Source organism: Seriola lalandi, unplaced genomic scaffold (assembly GCF_002814215.2).
Source record: "Seriola lalandi dorsalis isolate HSWRI2012SDOR001 ecotype SW California unplaced genomic scaffold, Sedor1 jcf7180002053973, whole genome shotgun sequence".
Taxonomy (NCBI): Eukaryota; Metazoa; Chordata; class Actinopteri; order Carangiformes; family Carangidae; genus Seriola; species Seriola lalandi.
Genome location: NW_019524526.1, coordinates 119789 through 139544, shown reverse-complemented (window position 1 = coordinate 139544; position 19756 = coordinate 119789). Strand labels below are relative to the sequence as shown.

The window sequence follows — 19756 nt, the reverse complement described above, 5'->3', positions numbered from 1 at the left end:
ATTTTGTTATTTGTTGCAGTTATTCCATTTTCATGTTTACGTTTGCTATTTCCTGCTACATTTTTTTTTCAAGCAATTCTTTTGGGTGAAAGAGGTGTTTTCTTTTGTTTCAGATCTCTTCATTCTTGCTCTTTTACTATGCTTTTCCTCACTTTCACTCTTTTGTTGTGCTTTATTGTTCCTCTCATTTACTTTGTGTAGCATCCCACTTCATTTGTCAAGAATAACTTGAATGGAATAATTATAGATCAACTGCCAAATTTCTTATATGAAATGTGTCATTTTCTCATACAACACACAGCACTTCAAAGGCAAATACTGTAGCTTTAAGTAACAACAGACCCCGCGTATTATATCTATACTGCATTTGACTTTGTATCTGTTTGAATACAAAGCTTGGGTTATTGAAGTCAGTCATTCCTGTCCACACCGCAGCCAAACTGTGAACACTTTTGTAGAATCTTATGTTTTAGACACAAACCAGGAATGCGGCTTTCAGAGCAAATAAAGTTAAATCTTACAAACTTTCTGTTGACAGTAGATAGTGCAAGAAAAAAGCATGTACAGATACTTTCAACAAGTCAACAAAAGTAAGAATACCTCTGATGTAACCTAGAGGGTACAAGTTGTTTTCACCAATGAGTTAATTTGACATTCTTCTACTGTATCTAGTATATGAACTAACATGAAAACCCCTGATAAAATGTCTTTGTCTCTCTCCAGGTACTGTTCTGCATTAGGTAACTTCCAGGTGATGGGTGGATTCCAGTCACTCCATAAACTCTCACTGTAAGCTCCTTTTATTCTAACTTTATGTTTTCACTTGAAGAGTCCCCATTCACAATAATTTGACCTGTGAGTGCCACTGCAGAGAGCTAGAGCAACAGCAAGTGATTTTTTTTGTCTAAGCACTGCCTTAATATTTGCAGGAAAAGTTTCACTGTTGATGTTGATGATCATCCTCATGCTATAATAAAGTTCCTCTGAATTTTTTGCTCCAAAACAAACCATAAGTGTAAAGCATGTGTGACCATGTGCAGCAGGAAAGAGTTACCAGACAGCAAGTTTTTAATAAAGCAAGTGGATTAGCTTCCATTAAGTCAAAACAGATATACATCAGTAGATGAAAATACTGAAAGTAAGTAAGTCCTAAGAGCATCCTTTTTCTCTTTGTGTCTCTCTCTGTATGTTTCTGTCCAGTGAGTATTTAGGATCTCAGCAGGCCATGCTCACTCAGCTGTGTGTTTCAGAACAGTCTGTCAGTGGTGACGTTGATCTGGTTTCATTGTTATACTGGCCTCAGCAGCAGCTCCACCAATACAGCCGAGTCCTGCTCAAGCTGGCAGCCTGCTATGATGTGGTGAGGATGAAACTATGCTCTCACCTCATGCTTCTTCTTTTTGTATGCCTTTTTAGTGTTGTTTTTTCACTCAAACATTCTTTTGATCTTCCCTTTTTTCCATCTTTCTATGTTTCCCATGATTTAGTAATTTTGTTATTACTGTCACTGTATTGGCTATAAGATGCCCCCACCGCCACTCATCTGTATGTTCAAATATACAGTAAAAAAAATTGTTTCTCTCCCCAGTTCACGATCGAGTATCAGTCTCTCCATCAGGCCTGTAGTCAGTATGAGTCCCTATCTTTGTCCCTGTTGAGGAGGAAGAAGGAGGCTGAAACCACATTTCTCTTCTGGAAGACCCACTCTGGAAAAAATACTGTGAGCTGTGTGTTTTGTGATTATAACCTCTTCTTGTTTGTAATGTTTTTGTGAAAAAATCTTCAGAGATTTCACATTCCCAAAATGATGATGCACATAAGACAGCATGCTCTACTCTGAGTTGTTAAACATCAGCAACTGTGCTTGTGACATTTATTTCACGAATCAGGGATAATCGTGTTTCTGTTCATATGATAAAGGAGACGATTGATTTACCAATTAAAACACTCCTCTCCTTTCTAGAAACCATGTATCCCACAAATGACAAATAACGGAGCTAAATATGTGTGTTTGTTCTTCAGGAGGTTCTGCGTCTTCCACAGCGTCGTGTAGTGTGTGAAAGCAGCAACAGATCTCTGACCCTGCAGAACGCCGGGCGGTTCTCCAACCACTGGTTCATACTGTTCAACGATGCACTGGTGCACACACAGGTACACATACACACATGCATGCAAACAGAAAAAAATATACAACCAAATGATGGTACTTTTCTTCTGTTTGTAGATAGTAAACATGATTAGCTAACAATGCCTGCAGCAGGGTACAATGTACCCATTCGTCTTACTTTTTAAATTAATTTAAAGTTGTCTTACAGTGGACAACACCCACTGCTTAAACATCAGAGAAAATCCACAGGATCTTTGTCAGCCATGCTCAGATCAGACCATACTTCTACTGGATCTGTGTGTTTGTCTCTGTCTTCCTGGTGCTTCTGGACACCTACCGTGTTCTGCATATGAAGTTTAAATGTGTACATTGTGTCTTTTATTCACTCAGGGTGCCATTCCCTCTCAGAACTTTGTAAGTATTTCTGACTTCCCAACTTCACCTCCAACCAACCAGTTTAGCTATCCTGAGCTTTGAGCTGCAGCGGCATAGGTGGGCTGGCCTCTGTTCAGTGCTCACACTCGTGGGAGGTTCACATGGTATTAGTAAGCAAATAAATGAATATTAACACAGAACTTTATGTAATGTTGAAGCGGCTGTTCGCTGAAGAAACCCAATACGTTTTACTCCCATCCAGACGGTTTCAGTTTGATTTGCAGAGGTCTGCAGCTACTAGTTATCCACTCAGATGCCAGAGCCTTTGCAACCCTGCAATAAATCCTATTTCCATTGTCGTTATAATATTCTGTTTTTGTTTAAAACTTTGTTAGCACTCCATTTATATCAGTTATATTTATATCAGACTAACTGATAAATATCAGGCTTTGTCACCCTTGGCATTGCAGATGTTCTGTGTTAAATTTGATTTATTTTATGCATGTTGTTCTGATGGCTGATTCTGTCCAAACTGACCTGTAGCTGCTGCCAAAACAGGCTGCTCTTAGTGTGTGTGTGTGTGTGTGTGTGTGTGTGTGTGTGTGTGTGTGTGTGTGTGTGTGTGTGTGTGTGTGTGGCCAGTCAGTGGTGAGAATAAACATGGTCATGATAGCTCATAAAGATGCTGGTGAAAGGATGCACTGCTGTGTTCTAGCTTTCAAAAGCATCTAATCCAAGAGACAACCACATCACCAGCTCTGAACAAGCAGACATGACAGTCACTGATTATCCCAGATGACAACTTCTTCATTCTTGGAGGATAACATCTTCACTGTTGCCTTGTCCTGTGTGCTTGTTTCAGTATAAAACACTTTCCTGCTGAACCCTAACTGAGATCTAATAGTTTCCTTTCTGTTTGGTGTGGGGTGGTGTGTTAATAGACAGTAGACAGTGGTGAAACCTCTTCTGTTCCTTTCTCCGTTTTGTGGTTTTGGGTTCATGTCCTAAGTTGTGTATTGACATAGTTGATGCTTTATTTTCTTAATTAATTTGAAAACACATTTTCCTTCTTAATTTAATAGTTAACCTTTGTTAAGCTGAACTAGATTAAATTAAACTGAAAGGAGTATATCAGATGTTTTGCATATTTTGGTGCATCACCAATAAATCATATTACTTTGCATTGTTGCTAATTCTCTAACTCACACTGTAACTTTTTTACTTTCCTACCTTCATAGCTGCTTTGTTTTCTAGTTAAAAGGACTTGAAACTTGCTTGTGATAAGTCAGCCAGCTGAAAAACTGAAAGTATGCTATAAGATATAATAGGAATAATTTGTTTGTTTTAGTTTTGTCTAGTCTGTTCTGGTTTAGATTAATTTAGTTTTAGTGGTAATACAGGACTAGTGCTCAAACATAATTGAAATATCATGAAGGTGAAAACTCCATGGAGGAAATGGACAAATATGTGTTTTTTGTAACAGAATCAGGATGTGGTGGACAGTGACAGCTCATTCATCCAAATCAAGATTCCTCACAGAATCCTTTTCTGTATACAGTACATCCGAAAGTATTCACACCCCTTCACTTTCCCCACATTTTGTGATGCAATATTTCAGTTTTTTATTTTTAATAAATTTGCAAGAATTTCTAAAAAAAAAAACCTTTTTCACTTTGTCATTATGGGGTATTGTGTGTAGATTGATGAGGAAAAAAAGGAATTTAATCCATTTTGGAATAAGGCTGTAACATAACAAAATGTGGGGAAAGTGAAGGGGTGTGAATACTTTCTGGATGCGCTGTATGTGTATAGCAAAACTGAGAGTACATTTACAGTGTGTTGTGGAACTTGCATGTCATTTCTGAAGACATAGTTTTATAAGATCAGATAGTGTGATGTTAGCTAATAAGAATGATCAAAACCCACATATGCAGAAAGTTGGTAATAAAATGCAATGAACAAGTTCTCTCTCTCTCTCTCTCTCTCTCTGTCTGTCCCTCTCTCCAGTTCTCCACGCATCACATCTATCCTCTGACCTGCCTATGGGTGAAACCAGTCACTGAAGACAGCAGCAGACTGTGAGTTTGTTGTTTTTAAAAATCCAAAACTGTGACTGTCAGCCTAACATGGCTAATGCAAACAAAAAGTCAAATGATGAAGACATGTCACTCACTCCCACCCCCCACATAAGCTAATGTAATGCTACAGCGTAAGCTTTGTTTGCTCATACCACAACCACCTGTAAGTCTGAATGTATCTTTGAATCCTGCTTTTTGAGTTTACTGAAGCTGAAGCTGTTCAAACAAGCAGCAAATGCCACAGCTGAGTGTGATGGCTGAGAAACCTGTCATTCTATTTAAAACTTGGCATGATACGACTCACACACCACTCTTTAAACAAACATAATAAACAAACAATGGAACCATTTTTTCCCAGAGAAACGATTTAGATGAAGTTAAATTGGCTCTGCCAGCATCTAGTGGCAAACAGATGAAATGCATTTTAAGGCACAAGAGCGCTAGCGAACATCCAGCCTCAGTGGTTGCTTGCTAATTTGCAGACTTTTGTTTTCTCTGGAAATCGCTTGACTACATAACTAAATTGTCCTCTGATGTTACAATTTTTTGTTTTTTGTTTTATATTCCCCAAAGCACATGTCCAAATTATTATTTTTACTGCTAATTTAAATTATTACTTTCTACTCTGAAATTTTTTTGTCGTTGTGTGAAACCCTTTGTTTAGCATACATATAGAATGATGAACACTTCTCCACAGATCAAGGTAATTATTGTCCTTGTCTTGTGTGTCTTCAGCTATGCCATCAAAATTACATGTCCAGAGGAGAGTTTCACCGTGGTGGCCTCAACACCACAAGAGAAGGTACATCTATGTTTATACGCTTATTATACACACACTTACGAAAGTTTTGATGTTCATCCAAGGTGTTTTATATTTTCTCTCTCTTTGTAGAACAAGTGGCTGCGATCTCTTAACCAAGCAGTGGATCAGGTGCTGGGTGGTGGAGGTCAGGGGTCATTGCCAGGGGTGGCGGCAATGTCTCGCACCGCTTCTTACATGTTCACTGGAGAAGGACGGTTTAAAGACGCCCATTACAACGGGGGCTGGCTGGCAGGACGAATTCATGGCAGGTTAGAGAGCATGTTTGAAATGTTCCCAACTCATATCTACAGTGTAGTTAGTAACCCACAACGATAACACCAGTATGAATTAATTAAAACATGCAGTACTAGGGCAGAGACAGGGACTTTAGTTTAGCCCTCAGACCTCATATCAGTAGGGATTTCTGGGGCAAGGAGATAGTGAGTTTGAATGAGTGAGCAGTCAATCTATCTACAGGGAAGAGTTCAGGGTGGACAAGGATCTAAACAGACCATTTCCAGCATTGTTCAGTCCAGACTTTGTTAGAATGAAGGCTTAAGTTGAGTCAACCTGGCAGTAGCTAATTAAATGGCCACCGAGTGTAAAACAGGCTTTGTGCAAATCGTATGTACAAATAGTAAAATATAATTTCTTTTTACAGAGGAACCATGAAGTGGCCAGATGGACGGACGTACACCGGGAACTTTAAGAATGGACAGGAGGATGGGTCAGTACAGTAACCTGGTGTAGTACTAAAGAGCTGGTTAAAATGTTATTCATTTCTCATATGAATCATCTCAACTGTCATGCAGATTTGTGATGAACTTGCAGAAACAGAAAATAATGTTGATAGCCAGCCTAAATTGTTACGTTATTAATAATTAGTCGTTTCGTTTTGTGTTATTTAAAAATGTGTGATTAAATGGCAAATCATAAACTGTTGTTGCAACATTCCTGTATAATTGTTATTTTTGTTTCCAGCTATGGGGAATGTATAATACCTAACAAAGCGCTGAATAAACCAGACACCTACCAAGGACACTGGAGAGATGGCAAGATCCATGGTTTTGGCAAGTACAAGTCAGTACACTGTTTTCTTTTGACTTTTTAGTAAGGTAGAGAGTGGCATATGACAGCTGAGCATGACAGCTCAAGTCATAGGAGTCATGTCTCAAGTGTTAAGTAGCAGTACTTGACATCAAGTCACAAATGTCAAGGACAATATTCAGTCTTATTCCGTCTTTAGTCATCAACTCTGTCTCAGCAATAACTTGGATCCCAAGTCATAAAAATTGGGACTGGAGTACTAAATCATTCAATATATGGTATTTTGATTTAATCAGCGGCCTGTGTTGGAATTGAGCACAGAAGCCCGGCTGTCTTAGTGCACTTCTCTACACATGAGCATGAAGAGCACCACTCTCCGTGATGTTATATTCATGGCTCTGTGTGTTCTGCCTAGGTATGCCAGTGGCGAGGTGTACGAGGGCTGTTTCTGTGATGGGCAGCGGCACGGTTACGGCATGCTGAGCTCCGGTAAACAGGTCAGAACCTCCAGCGTTTTCATTGGCCAGTGGGTGCAGGACAGGAAGACAGGATACGGCGTCTACGATGACATCACCAGGTCTGATTAATTCTTCTGCTTTAAACCTCAGAAAACCTCCTATTTAGCATTTAAAATTTGGAAATCCATATTTACTATTTGTGGCAAACACTCCCTCATGAGGAATGCTTCTTCTTCTAGCCTGGAAACCCTAGAGACTGAATCTTTTCCTTGTATTCCTTTGATAATAAGAAACTATCATGTCGATTTTGTATAAGGAAAAAGGAAAAAAAAAAAGCCTTGATAATTTTAAAACATATTCCTGAATATTTGTTGACAGATAAATAATGAGTTTATTTTTATGATCAACTGTAGTTTCAGTCAGTATTTCAGTGGAATCTTACTTGAAATCATTGAAATCGCAAACTTTCCCAAATAGTAATGTCATTCTGACTGTACTGAAAATGTGCAGTGAAGGAATTTAAATTTCATTAGCAACATCACACTGCTGTCATTAGACCCTGATCTCATTTGTTTTCCCAGAGGTGAGAAGTATATGGGATTGTGGCTGGATGACCAGAGGCATGGTAGCGCTGTGGTTGTCACGCAGTCCAGTGTGTACTATGAAGGGACCTTCAAAGAGAACAAGATGAATGTAAGTTCACCCTTAAGTATGTACTCTGGTAGTACTCACATATACATGATTGGATGTGCAGAGATCCAAGTGTAGATCCAACATCTGAGGAAGTACAGATGTTAGTGTTATGTGTTGATGAGGTAGTCTGTATTAATTGTCCTCTTGAGAGAATTATTGATGTGTGTGCCAAGGGATGTGAAAGACTCCGTTGTGGTAATGGGTTGCTCATTGACACGTATGGAGGTTTATTGTTTTAAATATATCAGAGATTGCTTCCAAAAAAAAAAGATGCAATCTATGGACACCACTCTTATCATTGTGCATTTGTAATATGACTGTATAAAGTTTGATGCAGTGTGTACTTTCTATCAGGGTCCAGGGCTGCTTGTGTCAGATGACGACACAGCTCTCAATGGGGAGTTTTCTGATGACTGGACCGTCAACGGGAAGGTAGTAAGAATGTCTCTCTTCTTTTATCTGTATGCTCTGGCTCTTTGTCTGCCATGTCCATAAAGGTATTGATGTCCAGTGGTCCAGCACCATAAGTGTTCAATGTGCAACAGAGACTCCCCTACCTATAAATTATATTCTCCAGACGTAAAGGAACATGTTTGTTTGATGCAAGACCTAACAAAAATCACATCATCATCATTTTTATATTTTTTTCAGTGAAAATGAAACACAAAAGTGACCCCTTCAACTGAAATCGCATATCGCAATATCTGCCAAAATAATCGCAATTTAGTTTGTTTGGCATATCGTGCAGCCTTAGTTGTTACTGAAGTTATTGCAAAATAATTACATGTCACTATCATGAAAGTCAAAACCCAACTGCAACATTCTGAAAATAATTTCACATTGACTACTTCTCCCTTCTTCTTCAGGGTGTTTTGTCCCTGGCTAACGGTGATTGTATAGACGGCCTGTTCAGTGGAGAGTGGAGCGCAGGGCTGAAGGTGGTGGGAACATACACCAAACCAGCCATCGATGAACCTGAAAACAAAGAGAGAAACAGCCTGTTGTGAGTATTACCTTGCACTATTTAAAATCAGGATTTAACCTGAATCCTGAATTGATTTCAAAAGAACAGGCTTTTGTGTGCTTATCTGTGAATGTGAGAATTAAAGTGAGACTGCTGGTTCTTACCAGATGCATGACAGGATATTTTTAATAGGGATCAACCGATTACCAGCCTGGCCAATTATCGGTGGTAATATTCAGCATTTTCCAATTATCGGTATCCTTTTTTTTTTTTTTTTTTTTAACCGATAAAATAAAATATCTCTGAGTAAATGTGTTAGGGCCTTACATTTTAAAAGGGGAGGGTTAAAACATCTTATTTGGTGATAATAATAATATATGATAAAACTATTAAATTAAGAAGCATCCTTAGGTTACCAGGTGAATCAGTTCACAGGTGAGGACAGCACTGAAATCAACCAATTAATTCCTTTGCAGTCTGTGCATACAACTGATAATTACTAATATACACTCAGTTGTCAGTTTATTAGGAACATGTAGATAAAACTGATGTAGTCTAATACAACAGTCCTACAGTAAATCCTCTTGCATGGAGGTTACAATGTTCAGTTTTTATTAAAATTGGTTTAGATAGTTATTGATTATAATTGAGCTGTGTTGCATTATACAAAGGTACTTCTGTTATTTACCTACTTTTATTGATATAAATGGGGTGGACAAAATAATAAAAACACCTGGACGCCACGGTGAGTGTCCTTATACAGCAGTAGTTTAGTGTTGGCATATCGGTTCCAAATATCAGTTATTGGTCTCCTTGATTACCGATAATCAGTATAGTATATAGGCCTTGAAAAAACCACATCGGTCAATCCCTAATATTTAAATATGAGACAGAATACGTATCATCTAGAACTTCACGTCCTTTTTGGTATTTTAAAAATGTTTAAAATGTTTGCATGTGCAGCAGGTTGGGTCAGTATGTGGTGCCTGCAGGTCAGAGGTGGGTCTGTGTGTTTAATGAATGCTGGAGTCGACTGGGCTGTGATGCAGCTGGGAGAGGAGAGAGGACTGCAGCCTGGGAGAACATTGCTGTTACCATAACAACTGCACGGCGCCACAGGTAGATACAGCAACACACACACACACACACACACACACACACACACACACACACACCCAACCACCAAAGCAAATTTAAGTGTTCCTATGCTGTATGTTTCTAAAATATAATGTTGCAAATTAAAATAAGTGAATGTGTGTCTCTGTGTTTGTTTTTGTGTGCGTAGCCCAGACCTCAGTAGGTCTCAGAGCAAAGTATTGGAGTGTTTGGAGTTTATTCCCCAGCACGGAGAACCTGTCACCTCTGCAAACTATGACAACATACGACGATATCTCATCAAGGTACAAGAAAACTTTCTGTGTCTCTGTCTTTGTGCTGATCTGTACATTGATTCGTGCTGTAGAAATTGACGGTGTATATAGACTGAGAAGTGAGAATAAAGTACAATAGATGGAAGCAGAGTATTCATCAGAATAGGTAATAATACTCCAGTGTTTCTTCCTGAAATCTAAGGCAGGCTACCCAAATGTTTCTTATCTTTTGTTTTGTTTTTTGTTGTTGTTGTTTTTTTGTTTTCCTTCTTTTCTTTTTTAACTACTGTGTGTACAACACTTTGGGACACAGCGATGCTGAAGAATGAGAGGAACAGACCTTTTACATTATTAGTATGTTAATATAAAATCAAAATGTCACTAAAACCTTCCAGTGAGTGAGGAGAACTGATTATGGCTTTTGCTGTAAAACAACTACATGTTGATTTACAGTCACTGGAAACACTTTACCTTTGTTTGGTTTATTAGAGGTAAGCAAAAACATGGCTATCTGTTTGTCAGTGATATAATACTTGACATATAATACTTGATATTGACATACTACTTTTAAGGATTTGTGTTTGTGTGGTTGTATGTCAGGCATGTGAGACCCCCCTCCACCCTCTGGGCTGGCTGGTGGAGACGTTGGTTACAGTTTACAGGATGACTTACGTCGGCGTGGGATCCAACCGCAGGCTGCTCAGGCTGGCTGTCCAAGAGGTCCAGGCTTACCTCATTCATTACTACAGCATTGTCAGGTAGATTCCTCTTCTGTTCTCCTGCTCTGTCTTTGTATTTCTGTCTCCAGTTACACCCAGATAGGGTATCTGGATGTGAAGCCAGAGTATACGCTCACCCACTTGTCAATCAAAGTGGCATGCCGTCAATTATGCATGTCTTTAAGTCATAATAAGATTTAAATGGGTGAGGTATATAAAGATTCTCCTCGTACAGTTGTCATGAAGGGGTAAATTAGCTATAGAGACCAAAACCGTTGTTTATTTCTGCTGTAAAGTCATTTTAACGTGACAGTCAGTGGGGATTGACTCACTTTTGGAGCCAGCTTCAAGTGGCCATTTGAAGACCTGCAGTTTTTGGCACTTGTGTGTTGGCTTCATATTCAGCCCCGGAGATTGCTGCTTGGGGAGAACACGCATGGTTTGAATCGAAAGTGAAAATGATTTATTAAACTTAAAAATGTACATAGATTAATCAAGGCTATGATAAAAATCAGTACTATGGGTTGGCTTCTTCTAGAAAAAGGAAGAGAAACTAAATCAAGGGTGTTTTCCATTCTGCTAATTTACTCTTCTTCCCATCCTCCGTGTCGTGGAAACTGATCGAGGTCCACTATCATCAAGCATGTTCCAATCCCTTCAATGTTCCTCATAGGAGATGAGGTGTGAGCAGAGAGGAGGTCCACAGGTGTATCAACACCCCTGTGATCGTAATGTCTTTATTGATTGGTCAGCTGATCTGATGGGACAGTAAAAGGACAGGCTCCCGTTTGATGAATACACACCGTCCAACCTCACATCTATTCCTCACGTCTCTCTCCCTCCCATGTGAGGAAGAGACACGAGTGAGGAAAGTGAGGGCCCACCTTAGTCGTGATACAGTGGACACAATGACTACATCTGTAGTTGCGTGCTATGTTCAGATTGGTATTAATATTAATATCAGTATACCACTCTGATGCTGATATTTCAGTCTACAGCTTTCCAAGCAAAAACCACAAAAACAACACCAACACAAAGAATGAAAGAACAAGGAGGAAATTCAAAATAAATGAAATAAAATGTTTTTTTAGATATGTGTAGGCCAGCATAAAAAAAAACTACACTTTGCTTGCAGGTTTCTGTTTCCAGGGTTACCAGATGATGGTGGCATCATCCCAGACCCTCCAACCTCCCCATCCACAAGCAGGCACAACTCTAACACAGCAGAGCAAGGGTGAGCATCCACACACACACACACACACACACACACACACACACACACACACTCAGAGCGATGGGTAGTGATTGTCATGTTAACTCATAAGATGACGTTATCCAAACAAGACCCAGCCAGATGGCACTTTCTAGTCAGCTCATCTGTCTCTGTGATACTGAAACAGACAAGCTGTACATTAAACCTACATCTCTCTCTTTTTCTCCTCTTCCTCCACCTTTGTTCTCCAGTGTTGTGGTGGTGAGCTGCTCCTCTCTGCTCCTCCCTCTGCTGCTCCCTCGACTCTACCCTCCTCTCTTTACCTTGTACTGCCTGCAGGAGGAGCAGGAGGAGGCCCAGTACTGGGAGCGCATCCTCCGACTCAACAAACAGCCCGACCAGTCACTGCTCAGCTTCTTGGGAGTGCAGGAGTGAGTTTGTACATGCAACACACACACACAAATGCACGCGCGAGCACGCGCACACATTTGTTTGTAAATCCACAGAGAACCTGCCTCTAGATAGTGTTAAATTTACTGTTATGGCTTTGGTAACTTTTATCTCAGATACACAAGAGGTTTCCTTTCATTGACAGATAACATTTTATCGAATTTGTTAAATTACCTTATTGCAATTTTTTTATTGTTTGTGTAGAAGTCATAATTTTTTTTCCTCTTGTAGGAAATTCTGGCCGTTGTGGATGTCAATTCTTGGAGAGAAAAAGCAGGTCAGATACCAACTGTCTGTTTTCTCCTTGTGTACCTTTTCTTATTGTCTGTCATTTTGTCCACCAGTTTTCAATCCATCTGTCTATTACTATCACACATTATAGATTACCTCTCATTCCAACATAAAGTTATGATGTGCTGTATGTTTTTACAGTCACGTCTGCTGTAATATAACAGCTTCTCTGCTTCTATCCCAGATTGTGTCCAGCAGTAAAGATGCCTGCTTCGTTTCTGCTGTAGAGACACTCCAACAAATCAGGTAGCTGCCTTGTGAACTGACATGATGTACAAGAGACATGACCACACTGAATTAACACACACACTAAGCTCCTCATTTTAAAACTCATCATCAGTACCTGAAAAATCCAAGCAAACCCTGACCTCATGTGACATGACGTGGCAGATTATTCAAACACTAATACAGCACAACTCAGAGCATTTACAACATTTAAAGTTCATACATTATTATGTAAAATAATGAGTTAAATATTAAAATATTTGTCCCCCTGCACATACAGCACCACCTTTACTCCATCAGACAAACTCCTGGTCATCCAGAAAACATTTGAGGAGTTGACCCAGGAAGTAAGACCTATGCTTGATGGTAATTTCCTGTGGTGCATGGATGACCTGCTCCCCCTCTTCATCTACGTTGTTCTCAGAGCTAGGTGTGTTATCTCACCCACAAACACACACACACTGTGTTAGTAGATGTAAAAGTTGAAAAGTTGGTCTTATCACTTCACTCTGTCGGTTGTATTATCACATTCTTATTCATGCTCGTACTGTTTCATGACTATTTAGTTATATATTAGTGGCCAGTTCTATGAGGCACTTTGCTGCTATTTGGTACTAGTATTGTTTAATGACATTCAGTTGTAACTCAGTGCAGCTAACACAGAGTGGTGAGCAAAGGCTGTAGGCTGGTGACTGAACATGTTTTAACTGTTCTGCTCTCCAGGATCAGGAACCTAGGAGCTGAGGTCAGTCTGATAGAAGATCTGATGGACCCCAATGTCCAGCATGGAGAGATGGGACTAATGTTCACAACACTGAAGGTGGGACCCCACCCCACCCCCCTCATCACCCATCATTGACATAATGCATTCCCTACTTCCTTATCCTAACCTAAACCTAATTCTAACACTTACCCATAAACCAAGTCTTACCCCTCAAGCAGCCCTTGAAACTTGTGAGACCCCACAAGTATAGAGGGCTCTGGTTTCAGACCCCACAAATATAGTAAAAAAAAAAACACTAATTTATTTTCTTGCTCACTCACATACATTCATATGTGTATTTCTCAATTCACCTGAATCTAGGTAGTGCAGGTCTTTAAACATGCCCATGTGTTTCTGTTCAGGCCTGTTATATCCAGATCCAGCATGAATCGACTGCGTAAAAGGGGACAGGAGGAGGCCCCGCAGTCAGCAGGATGTGGGAACTGCAGTGATTGCACAGTGACACACAGGAGCTGCCAGAACAAACCAGTCAAACCATGTGTATTCCACTGGCAGCCACTGGGAAGCTGCAGTGAACAGAGGGTGTGGAGAGTCTAACACCCTCACCTTCTGTCAGGAAATAATATCTGACACTCCAGTTTTGATCCTATTGGTATGTTACAGATCTCCAGAGTTCCTTCATTTCAATTAAAGACAGCATTCAGAGGAAAGTAACACATCGCCCTCTTGTGGACATGTTAGAAAACTGCAAAGCTGTAAAAACACTGCAGTTTTACTTTACTTTACAATATTTTCTATTTTACAGTAGTTGCCTAAAGGGTAATTCATGAGAAATTACTGGTGTTGTACTGTGTATTTGTCCTGTTTCATCTGCTTTCTATGAGAACTTGCAAACAGTCCAGGCAAAGGACACTGACCTGAAACATGGCCACATTTTAAATGGAAAATTAATATCTAATAACTGAAATAATAATGTAAATATGTCTCTAATGGCTCAGCAGTAGCACTACCAGATTACCAGTGCATTACCACAGTAAATACACTGCGAAAAATATCCAAATTCAATTAAACCTACCTATAGGTACTTATTAAATGTGTATAGTAGTTGAATGAATGTGGTAACTACTATTTTGTTAAAAATTAGCAGTTGAGATGCTGGTTGTCAACACAAACTGTCAGTTTTGATGTTGGGTTTGTAAAACCGAAAACATTTTCTTGCACATTGAATGTTTTCATCACTCTTAGCATTTCTCATAGTGATGTGAGCTCTGCGTTTTTATTAGTTTTCACTGCTCTGAGTGCCTACATGAGACACAGATGGAGTTTAATATAGCGGAGTCAAATTTGCCTCCTGAGCACAGATCACACCTTTGATTCGTCAGTAAGCAGCTACAGCAGCTGAAGTGAAGACTGTGGACGAGAGGCTTTTCTAACAAAGTCCACTCTACAAAGTGGCTGAGTCATATTCTGTGTGAAAACTGAGAAAAATGCTTTAGGCACACAATGTCTTAGTTGTGGTTTGATAATTCTTCCACATATGACACACAAAAATCACTACGTCAGAAAGCTCTAGGTAATGGAAAGGGAAAGATTGTATTTCTCTTGTAGCAGTATGTTTCTGCAATCATATACTATATGCAAATAACTTTGCATTTGCTTACATAGAAATCAAAAATCCTCCTTTTTTGTAACATCCCCTCTCACTTGTAAGACTTTTGAATGCAGGAGAAGTCCTTTTAAACATCACACTAACATCACACTTTTTTACTTTTTTTTTTTTTAAGACTTCTACCCTCCTGTACTACAAATCCAATCTGTTTGTGCTCTGGTATGTTCACACAAACCTTTTGTCTCAGGTCTGGACTTCTGATATTCATAACTAATATGCAGCAAACAGACCAGTAGGACAGTAACATGTCACTACTGTGGGAAATGATTTGTACTTGACTTAATATAACTAATGAGGGAACACAGAGTAGCTAAGCATAAGAGAAATGTTCCTTCCTCTACTGGTATTTCATTCATTTTTTTGCTCTGTGGAGTGTGTGTGTGCATGTATGTATGTACGTGTCTTTCTAATTCTGGTTTGAAACCATTGTTGTGAGGGCTAAGACTTTGTTTTATGGTTAGGCATTTATTTCTGATGGTTAAGGTAAGCGGTTAGGGGAATACATTATGTCAGTGAGCGTCTTCAAATCGAACGTAAGACAAGAGTGTGCGTGCTCGTTCGTGTGTGTGTGTGCGTGTGCGTGCGTGTGCGTGCGTGTGCGTGCGTGAGTGTGCGTGAGTGTGTGTGTGTGTGTGTGTGTGTGTGTGTGTGTGTGTGTGTGTAAGTTAAGGAACATATTATGAACAAATCTCACAAGGAACATTTTTATTGTTGCCCTGACATTTTCCAGTGTAGATGAACCAGGAAAGTGTTAGTGTAAAGTAAAAGGGAGATATAGGTTATATACAGTATATACAGATGACCTCCATCTGGGAGTTTATGCTTAGTTCTGTTTGTTTGTAGATAAAACTACAAAATCAGGTCGACAGATTTCAGTGAAATGTAGTGGAAGGTTAGCCCCTAAAAAGTGATGACTACTTGATTATGCCTCTACTATTTTTTTTAAATGAATACTTGCAATGTGAGATACGACATTATCTCACATTGCAGGACAAATGTTCAACATTTTATCAACTGCCGCACTTAACTAAATGAAAAGAATATGCCACATACGTATGCCATGATTGTCTATCACTGATCCAGACTTCATTTTTTTTGTAGATAGCTTACAAGAATTGCATTATCAAATGCATTGATCTTCTGAATCCATCTTTATGTGTTATACAGGGCTACAGGGACATCAGTATAATTTTGTGTTTTTAATTCACTTGCAATGAGGGCCCATTTTTAGGTCCCAGAGTCACCACAACCAAGTTGGTGTGTGTTTTGAGTACATCCTTTTGTCTGATTTTTTTTTTAAGAGCATGGAGGACCATGAAATCAGTTATAAATGAATTATGTTATTTCATTTATTTATCATTAGATTATAATTTAAATTTGTCAGAAATGTATGAAAGAACCAATATATTTTCCTGTGAATTTCCCACAACCTTGAATAATCAGGTCTCCCCCATGGAGTCACAGTCATATTACATATTGATTAAGATATAGATCTAGTGTCATAAAACGACATTAGCTTTTGGAGTAGCTACATTCACAATACTGCCATCATGTTACTGACTGTTGATTAACTGAGCTTGTTGCATTGCTGTGAGAAATAAAACAGACTGTAAAACACTCAGGTTGAACTGCAGGATGCAACAAACAACTTGCCAAAATGACGAAGAAAGCAGCTGGATTCAAAATCTTATTTCTACTATTTCCGTGGTTACTGAAGTGTGTGTGTTTGTGTGTGTACTGTATTTATTGTCAGGACAGTCTATTCAATGTTTTTCGTTCTTCCTATTAAAACCACTGCTGTTTTGTATAAAACAGACCAAACATCAAAGGTTGAATGAAAAAAAATGTTTGGCTGACTCCTCTGGCCTCCATTAATACCAGGTTAAAGGACAACACAAATGTTTTTCATACCATAGCTCAAGACTACAAATTAGTAGTTTTGGGTTGAGAAAATTTCAGTACAGCAGAAAAATCAGCCTTTACAGGTTTGAAACCTGCCTGAGGTTGGTTATCCAGTACAGTGAATATTTTCCATTTTTATTTTTTTATTAAATACATTATTATCTTATATGAAGATGCAGTTTGAGCAGGGAATCCCTCTTTGTACACTATTTCTGAAATGAAGTGAAGCCAATCAAACCTAAAGAAAAGTAAAATAAAATTGAGTCATGATTTCTAAAATGATCAGTAGTAATATAAAATGCATGTGGTTAATTAATAATATTTTAGCCTAAATAATTAATAGGCTAAAATATGTTAAAAAAAAAAAAGGAAATTAAAACATGGTCCTTTGTAAAAGCCTGGATTTCTTGGAGGTTCATGACTAAGAGGCTGTAAGCTGATTGCATTCATGACTTGAGTTTACAGTTTTTCTAGCTATGTCTATTTTTGTAACTTCATACATTTGTATGAAGTGATGATTGGGGGAACTGACTGCATAATGTCAATTAGTTTTGATGGATAAACTTATTAAAATAGTAACTGAATAAATGTATTTACTAAAAAAAGGGCAATAAATTTAGTTTAATTCTGAAAAGTATCTCCTGATGAAAATTATTTCTTAATGGTTGGATTCATGACTAGACTGTAACAGTGTGTTCACAAGAGGAAAAAAAAGTACCATAATGTCCATGTAAACTACGCAGACCACTACTGGGGCCTTTCTCCCAGCAGACATTTTGACGCGTCATAGTAGGACACTGGCTCTCATTTTCAAGAGTGAAACTGAATTTTATTATAGGAGTAATTTTACTCCTGTGACATGTCAAAATGGCCTATCCATGTCTCCACTGTCTACCTATGCACTCAGTATATTGCAAAGATTTCCTGAAATTCCTGAAATTAAAAGTAATTTTTGCTAATAAATTAAAGATATGTTTCATTGTTATCTTGCTTTATTGATGTACTTGCATCTAAATTGTCATTAACATATTTACAAAAAGAGTTGTAAAACTTGGTCTTTGGCTGATTATTTCATTGGTGTAGTATCTAACATCAACATTTAATAGCTACTTACAAGAGACCTGTTTTCACATGATCATGGTGTTAACAGGATCACTGCTATGTAATAAGCATTTCATGTAGTTGAAGTGAGGTTGCCATAGATGATGGAGATGCTGGGGATTGAACCCAGGACCTTGTACATGCGAAGCACATGCTCTACCACTGAGCCACATCCCCTGTTACAACTGATATGAATGTCTGATGCTTTGTTTCTCTCAATACATAATTTATTTATTTATGCCTGTTTTAGTAGCTCATTTAAAAGTTGATCAACAAATTACTTACACACTGAGAATTTTGAATTTGAACAGATCATTACAGTTATTGAATATCATTTGAAAAGATTTTACAGGCGTATTTCAGTGTTTTAGCCTCGTTTGAATTAGAGCTTCTTTCCCTTTATAGTTGCAAGGTTTGAGGTCCACTCGCCAACCAAGATCTTACAAAATTGCAGTGCATTGCGGTAACATTTTCTTGAAAATTATAATCGGCAAACATATTCAAGTCAAGTAAACTGTCTGCGGAGTCAAGCTCTTAAGCGCAATAAGGAAGATTCACATCTTTTTCATACTCATCAAGCCATTGAGTGACCCCTAGTGCCCTGTGGATGGGGACATGTAGTACCACTTTTGGCCACCATGTCAAAGTGGCACCAAAGCTCAAAAGCTCAGAGCCCCAGAGCCTTTGTCGAACCACGGTGACGTCAGCAGGATGTAAATTCACTGACTCGCGGCCTGATCGGTCTTTTACCTCTCCCGTGCTGGTAGGGTGGCTGGCCTGTTTTCTGTCTCTGAAAGATTTAACACCGAAACAGCAAAATGATCATCTACAAGTGCGTCATCAGCGGTAAGTAATCATGTGTTTGGTACTGTTTCATGTTGATCAGTTAGCATATCCGTCGCGGCCGTTATTTTGGCTGTGTTATTATGTTAAGAAAGAGAGAGAGAGTTGGCCAGGCTAGCTAGCTAACTCGTGTTATTCCGCGGCTAGCGCTAGCCATATGCTAACACCACCATCGTCCAACAAAAAAAAAAAAAAAACACAAAACGGAGAACTTTATCATGTTAAACAATGAGTTTGCTAAGTGTTAGCCACTCTGTCTGGCTAGCCACCGCTACTGCGGCCTGGCAGACTTTTAGCTCTGGCCACGGTTCAGCTGCCGGTAAGTTGGCTAAAAGTGGGAAAGTGTGACTACCGTGTCTTGAGTCATACCAGGGTGGGGTGATGTGATACGGGACGGTGGTTCAGGATATAAATGCAGTGTCAGTCATGTTAGAGAAACGTGGTGTATGTGGCCTTTCGGGATCATGTAGCCACTAGCTGCAGTTTTATATAAGGGGAGATGTCTGACTAGCAGATCTTTCTAGAATTACCATTAGCATCGATACTATGAAAATGTGTCGTGGCTTCTTCTCTTGTTTATATAATCATTAAAACAAGGTCCAGATGGTAATTAACTTCTACTGTCCCGCGAAAATGTCCTTTGTAGTTTATGTAAAGCTTCCAGTAGATAGTCTGGGGATGTGCTTTGTTCAAATCGGTCACATGGATGTGTTCTTCCCCCAGGT

At 39.0% G+C, this 19756-nt stretch overlaps 2 protein-coding genes and 1 non-coding gene across 7 annotated transcripts in view; 2 read left to right on the top strand and 1 right to left on the bottom strand.

The window, feature by feature from the left end:
* LOC111652399 (alsin-like) overlaps nucleotides 1–18072 on the top strand; it is a 30026-nt gene extending 11954 nt beyond the window's left edge. For 3 of the 5 annotated variants that reach the window (XM_087173008.1, XM_023402653.2, XM_087173005.1), the window contains exons 18-41: nucleotides 724–789; nucleotides 1201–1360; nucleotides 1589–1720; nucleotides 2023–2151; nucleotides 2498–2521; nucleotides 4490–4560; nucleotides 5296–5362; nucleotides 5453–5631; nucleotides 6024–6089; nucleotides 6344–6442; nucleotides 6825–6986; nucleotides 7449–7560; nucleotides 7915–7992; nucleotides 8427–8563; nucleotides 9488–9643; nucleotides 9810–9924; nucleotides 10495–10652; nucleotides 11749–11847; nucleotides 12078–12257; nucleotides 12508–12553; nucleotides 12752–12813; nucleotides 13073–13222; nucleotides 13516–13612; nucleotides 13918–18072. In XM_087173008.1, the coding sequence (XP_087029134.1) occupies nucleotides 724–789; nucleotides 1201–1360; nucleotides 1589–1720; nucleotides 2023–2151; nucleotides 2498–2521; nucleotides 4490–4560; nucleotides 5296–5362; nucleotides 5453–5631; nucleotides 6024–6089; nucleotides 6344–6442; nucleotides 6825–6986; nucleotides 7449–7560; nucleotides 7915–7992; nucleotides 8427–8563; nucleotides 9488–9643; nucleotides 9810–9924; nucleotides 10495–10652; nucleotides 11749–11847; nucleotides 12078–12257; nucleotides 12508–12553; nucleotides 12752–12813; nucleotides 13073–13222; nucleotides 13516–13612; nucleotides 13918–13956 (2584 nt within the window). In that variant the 3' untranslated portion in view covers nucleotides 13957–18072. The remainder of the gene's footprint in view (nucleotides 1–723; nucleotides 790–1200; nucleotides 1361–1588; nucleotides 1721–2022; nucleotides 2152–2497; nucleotides 2522–4489; nucleotides 4561–5295; nucleotides 5363–5452; nucleotides 5632–6023; nucleotides 6090–6343; nucleotides 6443–6824; nucleotides 6987–7448; nucleotides 7561–7914; nucleotides 7993–8426; nucleotides 8564–9487; nucleotides 9644–9809; nucleotides 9925–10494; nucleotides 10653–11748; nucleotides 11848–12077; nucleotides 12258–12507; nucleotides 12554–12751; nucleotides 12814–13072; nucleotides 13223–13515; nucleotides 13613–13917) is intronic. The other 2 variants (XM_087173006.1, XM_087173007.1) reach the window with 2 other exon arrangements.
* Nucleotides 18073–18293: 221 nt separating this feature from the next.
* On the bottom strand, nucleotides 18294–18365 carry trnaa-cgc (transfer RNA alanine (anticodon CGC)). Its single transcript has one exon. It is a non-coding gene; the product is annotated as a tRNA-Ala (tRNA).
* A 1299-nt stretch (nucleotides 18366–19664) lies between these two features.
* The window catches only part of tpt1 (tumor protein, translationally-controlled 1), a 3359-nt gene continuing 3267 nt past the window's right edge, over nucleotides 19665–19756 (top strand). The window contains 1 exon segment of the mRNA XM_023402655.2: nucleotides 19665–19754. Within this exon segment, the coding sequence (XP_023258423.1) occupies nucleotides 19665–19754 (90 nt within the window).